The 11322-nt window shown below is 37.8% G+C and overlaps 1 protein-coding gene across 1 annotated transcript in view; it reads right to left on the bottom strand.

Annotated features, from left to right (window-relative positions):
* Window positions 1–529: 529 nt before the first annotated feature.
* Window positions 530–11322, bottom strand: part of LOC149925545 (alkaline phosphatase-like) — a 50381-nt gene continuing 39588 nt past the window's right edge. Inside the window, exons 5-8 of the mRNA XM_090160732.1 lie at window positions 10402–10750; window positions 10043–10234; window positions 6758–6880; window positions 530–1001 (exon numbers count right to left, since the gene is read on the bottom strand). Coding sequence (XP_090016858.1) covers window positions 616–1001; window positions 6758–6880; window positions 10043–10234; window positions 10402–10750 — 1050 coding nt within the window. The 3' untranslated portion in view covers window positions 530–615. The remainder of the gene's footprint in view (window positions 1002–6757; window positions 6881–10042; window positions 10235–10401; window positions 10751–11322) is intronic.

Here is an 11322-nt window from a genome sequence, read left to right as displayed (position 1 = left end):
TTAACGTCAATTTATTCTATAACGAATTTGCGTTAGTAAGTTTATAAAAATCCATTCATTCTGTAAAGTTTTTATTATTTATAGATTAAATTAAAAATAACTTATTTAATTTACGTTTGTGGACAGGAATCGAACCCAAGTCTTAATTTTAACAGGCAGATATTTCACCGCTAAACAGTCCTGGTATTGCTAGTCTTCGGAATTGTTTATTCATTATCCCCAAATTTTCCGATTTATTTAAAAAACGTTGGTAAAACGAATATCATTTTAACTTATTTAATTATGTTTTTTTACGCAACCAAGCATTTATTTGAATAAAAGTGGTATTTATTTAAATAATTGTTTGTTTTATTTATTCAACTATTGGTTATTTAAATAAATATTATTTAAATATAGCCGAGCTTATTTTATTCATGGATAAAAATTAATCGACTGCCGAGCACTAGGTTTTTCTCCATGGACAAGCTCTTCCGAGGAGAGGTATATTTTGGCTTGCCAACTTGTGTACATTTTAAAATAACGAAAAAAATTTAAAGTATAATTCTTTTATTTACAAACTGAGATAAATACAGTGAATTAAAAATCATAAATAAATAATTATCAGACTATATTGTTTTACCTAACGACAAAACACTCGTAAAGAGCCAGTAAGAGTAAACATAATTCGCGTAAGTATTGATGTCTGTAGCTCGTTGGCGCGCCGCCTCTCGGATGGTGGCGCATGTGTCGTCCGGAAATAGTCCTGGTGCTCTTGATTTCCGAAGGGCACTCTTTGGATTCTTCCTCGGCCACCTGGCGGCGTTCGTCTCGCCATTTTTCGCACTGGTGTTTGGCCGGCCCGATGCAGGCGGCGAAGGCCATGGCGTACGGCACGAAGGTCTGTTCCACGACCCCGCGAAACAAGTGCGCCATGGGCCCGTGGGCGTACACCGGCACGTCTTCTCCGCCGTGAGTGTCCCAGCGACGAGGCACGGCCGCTTGCTGCACGTAGTTCTTGTCCTCTGAAAGGATAAATAATCACCAAATCACAACTTTTAATTTATAGGAATCTACAGTTTTCAACTTAGGTCGACCACATTTGGTATACTATCTCATGGTACCCGGACTGTGGTGTTCGACGGTTACGGTCGGCAAAACAACTTTCATTAATTGAATTAATTTAATAATTAGGTATATCCACTATACACAAGATACTACACTTTGATCTTATCCAAAAAACCGAGTTTCTTAATTGGAAGTTCCGTCACTGGCGTTTGGTTAGACAAATATGCATATTTCCGGGTACCCTAGCTAGTATTTAATAAACCTAACGACAATATTTCATCAAGTGAGTTACATTTTCGGAAAACCAATCATCAAATGAACGATAAAAATATAAAGAAGTTAAGTTTCTATTCCGAAAGTCTATTTGCAACTTACTCTTTAATAAAAACTTTTTAACCATATCTGCCGACGTAAGACCAAACGTATCTGGGCGGCAAAACAACTTTCATTAATTGAATTAATTTAATAATTAGGTATATCCGCTACATAAAAGAAACTACACTTTGATCTTAGCCAAAAGACTGAGTTTCTTAATTCTTTAAGCTTAAATTATTGCAATTTTTAAAAGCCTTCTTCTACAGGGTGTTACGGATAAGAGTACCGAAACTTTCTACATGCATTCTATGGGTCTCTATGAGTAAAAAATGTCTAATAAAGATGGGTCTAAAAGTGATTCGTTTCAGAGATATGGGCTCAGTAGCGGCGCTAAGGTTTTTTCACAAGTGGGCTAATTATTTTGTGGCCCTTAGCGGGAACCTTGGATGGACCATATTTCGCAAAAGTGGTGAAATCGAATAAACCCAAAATTTTCCAGGAAGCGAGAAGAGCAAGGTCGTTTTATTGTTGCGGCTCTCGTCGCGTTTTCTGGACACCCTACTGACCTTGTATCTGACCTGGAGGGGACACGTGCATGCCTGGGATATTTCCCTAAATTCCCATAAGCCCCTTTCTTTTCAACTTTTTCTCAATTTCCGCTACCTTCCTCCCGAATCTATATGTTTATGGTCTACTACCTTTTTGAGTAAACAAATTGATTTTGAAAGATTTTTTTCCAGAAAAACGTTTCTTCGCAATAAAGCAAATTTCTAGAGATAATGAAAATTCATAAATTAAAATATGTGGCCTCTTAATTATGAATATGTGGCCCTTTTAATATAAATATGTGGCCCCTCTCAGAAATGCAGGGGGGCTAAAGCCCACTTCAGCCCACCCTTAGCGCCGCTACTGTATGGGCCCCCAAAAAACTACCCCAAAAAACCGGACACAGCCAAACAATATTCTTCCTTGAACCAAATTGTTTTCATTAAACTATCAATTGTTTTTTATGCTTGTCTTCAAACTCATTTTACTTCTAAAAGGACATTAATGAACGTTTGCCACTTGTTATTAAAGTTTCTCGCCTCACGAATAAAAAACAATTGATAGTTTAATGAAAACAAATTGGTTCAAGGAAGAATATTGTTTGCCAGATTTAAGGCTGTGTCCGGTTTTTGGGGTAGTTTTTTGGGAGCCCATATCTCTGAAACGAAGCACTTTAGGACCCATGTTTATCAGATATTTGTTTAGTCATAGAGACCCATAGAATGCACATAGAAAGTTTCGGTACTCTTATCCGTAACACCCTGTATAGACACTAGGCCATATAATAAAAGGTAAATTATTATGTTATCAACGTATAATTGGTTAAAATTATCATTAACCAGTTGGTTATATTGGGTACGGTATCATGCGTGGAGACAGTTATTGCAGCGTTCTAATTTCGTGTTTACTGTGTCGGAGTTCCGTCACTGCCGCGTTTTCATGGTTATACAAATAGGCATATTTCCCCGTTAAATACCAGGTACCCCAGCTAGTATTTTAATTTCAAAGTAACGTGTCATTCTTGTTAAACCGGAAATGGCACAAAATTTTCAGATTCAAATACCCTGACTATTCCTGGTTTTCCTGATCATTTTAAGAGATTTCCTCGATTTTTAAGGCCAAAATGTTTATCTTATATTTTACTTTTATCAGATGTTAATAAATTTAAATGGACTTATATACGAGTAAAAAGGTTATTCTAATGTTGAAAACATTTGCCAAACTTTCAAGGAAATAAATGATAATCATAGAGTTTGTCATAGATCCAGAGTAAAATTACCTTCTAAAAGTGACAAGATAAAATTAAATTCCCTAACTTTTCCCCTGATTTTTTTATAAATTCTTAAAATTCCCTGACCTTTCCCTGACTTTTTAGGCCCATTTTTTATATTACCTGACTTTTCCCGGTTTTCCCTGACGTGTGGCAACCCTGCCAAACATTTTACATAAAAATATACTAAAAGTCCACACTATATTGATAGCCAGTTGATAGTTAAAATTTAAAATATATATATATATTTTTATTATTAATTTCCTTATGTTTTATAACATGAGCAAATGAATAATTTTTCTTGTTAATTAAAAAGTAAGAGGGCGAGAAATGGGTTAGTTGGAGACATCTTGGAAAATGTCCGCCGTTGGTAGTAAAAGTACAGTTAGTATATTTTTTTGGTCTAAACATATAGTAAAATTATTGTTAATTTTTCTAGTTATATAGAAGAAAGTGTGACTTATTATTGGCTTTAACTGAACTATTTTCTCTTCCCGTTTTAACAAGTTGGGCAGGCGAAGCGGCCTTTATTTGTATTATTGTTTCTGTAAAAGTGAACTAATTTCAATAGGCGGTTCTATAAATGCCATTCTCTTTTTCTTCCCTCACTCTACGCGCATGCGCGAGTCTCTGAATAAAATAATCAAGCAACGCGCATCCCAAAATATCGCGCTTTTACAAGTATTACTACTTCTAGGAAAATCGCTGAACCGGTTTTATTAAAACGTCTATTGAGATCAAACCTACCAACTAATATTATTAATATTAATCAGCTAGGCCATGGATAGTAGATTTTAGAGGATCGGTAAAAAGCCTGGTTTTTAGTCCCCGTAAACCAATCACACTAAGGGAGTCGTCCAAGGTTATTTGAAAAAAAAACAAGTATCGCTAAAAGTGGACGATACTGTTCGAAAAAAGAAAGAAGATAAACACGAAGTACATTTTTACGCCAAAAGGTATTTTTTCGCGTTTTTATAGATTAAATATGATATACTAAATATCAGTTGATAGTTTTTATTGAATTAAAAAACCAAAATTAAAAATTACTAAAATATAAAGAGCAAAAAATTACGTAACAATATCAACCGGATTAGATTGCCATTTAGAAATTTTAAGATCACGTGGTACAAACGACCTTGCAAGACTCCTTCGGAGTCTCTCGAGCTGATTGATACGCGGGGAGAAATAAAATGCACTGTGGAAGGGTATCGAAAACCTGTCCTCTTAATTTACTGTCCATGGCTAGGCGAATACCCAAGGCATCAAGCGACTTTTAAAGCCATTATTTCAGGTGCCCGGGTTACTACGCGTAGGAGGGTGGTGGCAAACCCTTCATGGCACGCGAGCCAACAGCTCCCTACACTCACTATTACCATTACCGTTAACCTCCGCTAAATTTTATGGAAGGGGAAACCGAAGAACTCGAGGGAAAACCCCTTAAACCAGTGGAGGAGAGAACTTGCAAACTCAATGCAGAAGGAGTTGTTCTGAGTTTTCATCCAGAGCCACAAGCTGGGTTCGAACCTACTCCTCTTGCTGCGAGGCGAAAGTGCTAGCCCCACAATGGTGCTTTTTTAATTTCATTTATTTTTCCAATAATTAAGTATTACTTACCTTTACGCTTAACAGAATAAACTAGAACCTCAAAATAGGTTATTATGAAAAATATCGGCGGTCACGTGATTTGGTTAAGTACTACCAAGTTGAATGTATCAAAATTGGCCCTTTTTGTAAATTCGTCTGGCTAGTTGGGCAAGGGTTAGCGAGATTTCTATAATTTCATTGTTCAATCGAAAGGATTTTTCGTTTTTCGTTTTGAGAGAAGTTTGCAAAGTCGTTAAATTAAGGTAATTGATTTATTAAATGAAATATTTTAAAATGCTATCCAAATTGATTTTAATTCATTTTCAGGTTTAATCTAGATTTAAATCCTAATTATAAGTGTGGTCATTTATTTTACAGCCTTTGAAATTTCAACTAAAATTGGGCTTGTTTCTTTATCAATACTTGGTCTAGAACTATAAGAAATAAAAAAAATATATAATAAATTTGTTAACTTCATGTATTTTTAATAATTTTAGAAAAATACTAACTTTTCAAACAATCAATCCATGGTTGGTGCTTTTTACTAAACGCGGACGATTGGGGGCTCGGTAGGTGCAGACGAATTTAAGCAGCCGACGCTTTGTCAAAAAATAACCAGTTCCCGTGAGCCTCTGCGCGCAATTATTTTTCATAATCACCTATTGTAGGTCTAGGTTCATAACCGAATTATACGTGATATCAGAAGTGTATAATATAATTCTTACGAGATAAGTGTCCATCTAGGTCGCTCGTAGCTTACTCGTGGGTGTGACCTGTGTTCGTTGCCCTGGTAACGCGTTAAGATCGGCCATGAAATTAAGACGCGTAATTATTTGCATCGCAGGATCGCGTGAAGTTTTGCCTCGTGATCTGTGACGTGAAATTATGTCATGGTGGCTGTTTTAAGGCGGGGCTTAGCTAAGACGTAGGCATACGACGCTACGAGTGAGCACCCAATCAAAATGAAACACGTACCTTCGTACTATCTTTTCATTGCCATTTTTCTTTCTAACCTTTCTCTTAACAGAAATATTAACGTAAGATGATAACAAGCGCCAAATTGGTACCGTTGGAGAGTTAATGGGTGGAGGGGCGGAGTGGTTAGCACTTTCGCCTTGATTGTGGCACCTAGGAGCAACACAACACCCCACACAAGGAGAACGCAACCCGCCAAAAGTCGTTCATTTTCTGGTGTACATTTTTCATTGGGTTAGACGCTTTAGCGCTTGCTGCCGTCGGAAGGGGAAAATTCTGAAATTGTCTTCCCCCCGCCCGTAAAACGTTCAGCGTAAAGCCCCGTCCAATGAAATTTGTACACAATACTGTTTTAGCGGGTTTAAAGGCTAGCTGCGTTCTCATTGTGTTTGTTGCTCCTAGGTGGCACTGGCTGAAAATTCGGAACAACTCCTTCCTCATTGCGTTTGCAAGTTCTCTCCCCACTGGCTAAAAGGCTCTTAACCGAAATCTCCTTCCATAAATACTTGTAAATGTCAACGGTAATAGTTAGTGTAAGGAGCTGTTGGCTTGCGTGGCATGAAGGGCTCGCCACCACCCTCCTAGGCATTGTAACCAGACAACCTGATTTGAGCCTATGCTCTTGCCTTGAGCATTAGCCATAGAAATAGAAATGAGACTAGACGCACGATTAGATTGTGATGAGATGCACGAGTTAGAAGGCTGCCATGAGAGTGGAATCAAAAGTATCCTTTGTGGGAGCATGCCATCTATTTTTAAAAATTTGAAGTTTCAATTGTTTTTAATAGATGGCGCGATCTTACGTGGATTGGTGGCGATTTCACTCTCATTACAGCCTTCTAGCTTGCCCGTTTTCCTTGAGATTACCAGATAGCGCAGTGGTCCTAGTCTCATTTCTATTTCTATGGCATTAACCGAGCATTATCCTAGCTGATTAAATATGTAATTTGGCAGTAAACTTGAATTCTAATGTGGTAAACGTAAATAGATTGATTGAGAAAGAAAAACGAAGGTGCCAGTTACCTGTGTTGATGTAAGTGAGGTTTTCTCGTCCAGCGGGGTGTTGTCGGCGGAACCCAGGACCATTGGTGTACAGCAGCGTCGTGTACGGCATTCCGTCCACGTCCGACACTTTGTCGTCCACACCTGTGTCAAAATGATCAGCTTTAGGAAGATATACTTAATGAACTTAATAAGTGTTTTTGTGATTATTATTCAAAATGTTTCTACGATATTTAGTAACGCCTGGGTGGACAAAATTACCAGGTTGTATGAATTTTTTTATGTGGTAGCAATCTCGAGATGATTGGTAGCTAACCGGGAAAAGAGGTCCAAAGGTCGTTTTGGTAAATGTTTCGATGCTTGTATCTCGTCTCCTTATGCTCCGATTAGAACACGGATTACACCATCAATTTTGATGGGAGAGGTCACGTGCAAACACCACACCCCTAATATATCATTTGGGACGACCAAATAGACTTAATATCACCGTGTTTATATTCGAGTTAAAGCTGCAATTCCTAAATATATCACTTAACTACTAATATTAATTATATATTAACGAATATAAAATGCGTACATATGAAATAATTTTTAGTTTACTTTTAGGTCATATTTAGGTTATATCGCGTGTGCCAAACATTTCTACAAAATAAAATTACAGATCGTCTTTTGATTTGTAATTTTGTGATAAAAATTAAATAAAAGATATTAAAAATGAGAAATTTTACAACTCTTAAGAAATCGCTATTAAAAATGGCCAAATTAAATCTAGGTTTTTCAGATTTTAATCTACTTCTAAAATTGAAACGATAAAACACGCAAAATTGTTTTTTAGAGTTACATTAGAAGTAACGTGCTAAATTTTTTCAAATATTATTTTATCTAATACGACAATAATGTTGTCTCACATGGCTTTCGCGCTAGCCTCAAACATTGCTAATCTTGGAGGTCGTGACAAACAGTAGCCTAAATTAGGGGAGACCTTAAAACCATACAAAATAACGTACACAAATATTACCCTGATTCAAGTTTGAAAATGGTTTGGAAAGATAAAAGCAATGTCCGCTCAGAGTTTAAGAGCATGTTTTCTGTGAAGAGGAAATGTTTTTTACCATTTATTAAATGCTGTATCTCATGTAAAAATTAGTGTAGATAAAAGCTCTGAAAATACATGTGCGAATAATTAAGTGTAGTTTGTAGAGATATAGTTAGCACACCATAAGTAACATAATAACAATAAGTATGACACTTCCTATTGCTTTAATGCTAATTTTCTAACCGAACCTTTTTTCGGCACTGATACTATCTTCAAGCTGTGACTTGGACTCGGGACTTACCGTTTTGGATGACTACTTTTTGATTAAAATTTAAGCCTTATTCGGAGAGCACGTTCTGGAGTCGCGAGGGGCTTTGGCTTTGTTTCGAAGCCCGCGTGCGAATCACGCGTGATAAAAAAACATGAGCTCGTGGCGCCGAGAAAAACATTTTTAATTTTTATCATTTTAGACTAATATTCCGTCTATCTATCGGAAACCAGATATTTCGGCTTATAGGAATACTCGCGTATTTTAGACGCTAGAGGGCTCTGAGCTGAGAAAACATCTTGATTACGCAAAAGCTGTGAAAATCAGTTTGGTTGTAAATCTCGTTAATTGTCATACTTATTGTATTAAATCTGTGGGCTAGCGTGTGGTACCTGCGGTTAAAATGTATTCAAAAAGGGCTTAAGGGGGAAGAATACAGAAAAACCTCTTTTTCGTTCAAGCTGAACGTTTCTGTTTGAACAATTACACAATTGAATTATAATTTTGTTATTAGGCTGAACCTTCCTCTAGTGCTTAAAATAATTTTGATAATTCTAATATTAATAGTTAACGAGATATAAGGTTCTAACTAAAGGGTAGTTTGGGCGCTTGCCCAACTTGTTTAGCTCCGGGGGTCCGATTTAAAACGTAATAACTTAATTACTTTAAAATATTAATTTTATAAGTTAAAATACACAACTAAAAGAGTTTAGCTTGAAATAGCCCGAAAGTAGACAATGGCCACTGTAGTCTTCCCCCTTAAGACATAACATTAATTAAAAGGTCTAAAGCACCTCGAGACGATAAAGTTGCTATTCCTCTTTTATATTTGCTATAGGTAAATAATAACAATATTTAACTTTATAAATGGTCTCATCTAGTAGCAACAAACACAGCACCCGACACAAGGAGAACGCAACCCGTCAAAAGATGTCTATTTTCTTGTGTACAGTTTTCATTGGTTAAACGCTTAAGCGCCTGCTGCCGTCGGAAGGGGAAAATTCGGAAATTTTCTTCCCCCCCCCCCCGCCCGTAAAACGTTCAGCGTAAAGGCTCGTCCAATGAAATTTGTACACGTTTTATTTTAGCGTGTTTAAAGGCTAGCTGCGTTCTCCTTGTGTTTGTTCCTAGGTATCATTGGCATAATACCCAATCGCTAAACTATATCCTATCAGATTATCCGCATTTATTTTCCGATATTATCAGATCAGTTGATATGGATCCAAATACAAACCAGATAGTTTAAGCTCGAAACTAATCTGAATTCATTGCAAATCGTCAGACCGATTGCGAGCAGATCTCAGATGCCTCACAGTTATCGATTTTAAATATCCCTTGATTACATTACTTTTGAAATTTTAATTACTGTTAATTTGGATTTGCTTCCAGAATATTATATATATTTATCACATTTCAGCTAAAACTCCTTTTAACTTATCATTTCGTATATACTATTCTCCACCATCTCCCCTATTCGGCTTCCTGTTGCTACGCAACGCGTTTTGAAATTTTAAAGATTAAGCTTAGTTTCTCTTTTTGGGTGTAATAGTTGCGAGCCAGATTTCCAGCACGGTACTGACGGGTCCCAAATAGGCTATTTTAATTTAATTTAGTAAAAATAAATTTTTAACTCGAAAATCTATTTGGTCCGAGTTTCGCGTTCTTATGTTTGCTCGAAAATCTATTGGTACGAGCAGTAGTCATGTCTACTGGTACGAGCTACTTGTAAGTTTTTTTAAATACCTTGACAATTATATCCCGAGTAACCCGAACAGTTGGCCGTTGAAAGAACCAACTTGCGTAAATTAATTCAATCATTATACTTTTTAAATGGGTATAAATAAATTATGTCGTATTCCTAAAAGTAAGCTTCGATAAAAGCGAAAACCGTTTCTAGGTAGATGGTTTCCTTTCCCCGAAGTAATTTGAGAGAGGGACTATTGAGAAACGCGTCGTGTTTCCAGAGAAGGGAAAAACGGTCCCCGAAACTTTAATCTCTCACCGAATATTGGATTTCCTCTTCGGGGATAACCTCCGAACGTAAAAACGTGCGAATGGTCAGCGGTGACCACGATTAGAGTCTCGTCCGGTTTGGTCATTTGCAGGGCCGTGATGACCGCGTCCTCCATAGACAGCGTGTCCACCAAGGCCCGATGAGCGTTGTTGATGTGGTGCGAATGGTCGATCCGACCAGCTGATGCCCCAGACGAAAGACGGAAAGAAAAACATATAAACGTGTAAAAAGGGAAATAGAGAGTTTAAGGCGAAAGGATTTACGATCATTGGCGTTTGCCGCCACTCCGGAACGCGCTCGTAACGGCGGCGATCCGGAGTGGCGGCTTAAGGCGGCGCCCTCATTACCTTCGACCATTAGAAAATATCCGTGGGGATTTCTGCGCAGAATTTCGATGGCCTTTTTGGTCATTTCGGCGATGGAAGGTTCTCCGTCGGGGCCCGAATCGCGGTCGGCTTCGAAGGCCAAGTGACTGGGGCCGAACAGACCCAAGAGATAGTCTGTTTTGGTGGGATCCACGTTGTCAAAGTCCTCTTTCCTCCAGACGTATCGGAACGGAAGATCTCTGGACTTTTTATCTTTTTGCCAGTCGTCGATGAGGTTCTTGCCGTCCACTCTGCGACCAGCCTCCCCCGGTTTGCTCGGGTCCCGTTCGAAGTTGGGCAGGAACTGACGACGACCCCCGCCCAGGATGACCTGACAAATATACCAGTGGGAGAGAGGACAGAGTGATCAAATTAAACTGCTGATCGAGAAATCCTTAGAGGGACTCGACGCAACCTATTTATAAACTGAGTAAGCGTGTCCTAGAAACTAGAGCTTAAAACCCAGTTTAGGTCGTTTTGAATGCCAGTTTGACCATCGACGATAATTCTTGGTTCACACGTGCGAAATCGCTTCACCCCCGTTCGCTTATAGCCAAGGCTTAACGTCATTTCAAATTATGACCAGAATTTTGAAAATACTAAAATATATCCCACAAAAATTAGTTAATCATGTTAATATACACACAGTAATATTATTTGACATTATTTAGAATTTATTCCCATTATTTTGGAAAATATGAGAAATTTTACTTGGTCCCGCCTTGTCATTTTGAAAGCATTCTAAGCGAAACGACTTGGATGAGTTGCTTCCCAGCCGAACCAACACCATGGAAGAAGTAGAGAGCGATTTCTCACGCTGGTTTTGAAAAACTAGTTATCTAAAACCAAGCGATTTTTGGTGCTAGTGTTAACCTGGCTTAAATCAATTCTGATACCTTGGAT

This window comes from Leiobunum rupestre, chromosome 10 (genome assembly GCF_980474605.1).
Source record: "Leiobunum rupestre chromosome 10, qqLeiRupe1.1.hap1, whole genome shotgun sequence".
Classification (NCBI taxonomy): Eukaryota; Metazoa; Arthropoda; class Arachnida; order Opiliones; family Sclerosomatidae; genus Leiobunum; species Leiobunum rupestre.
This window is presented reverse-complemented; position numbering and strand designations above follow the sequence as displayed.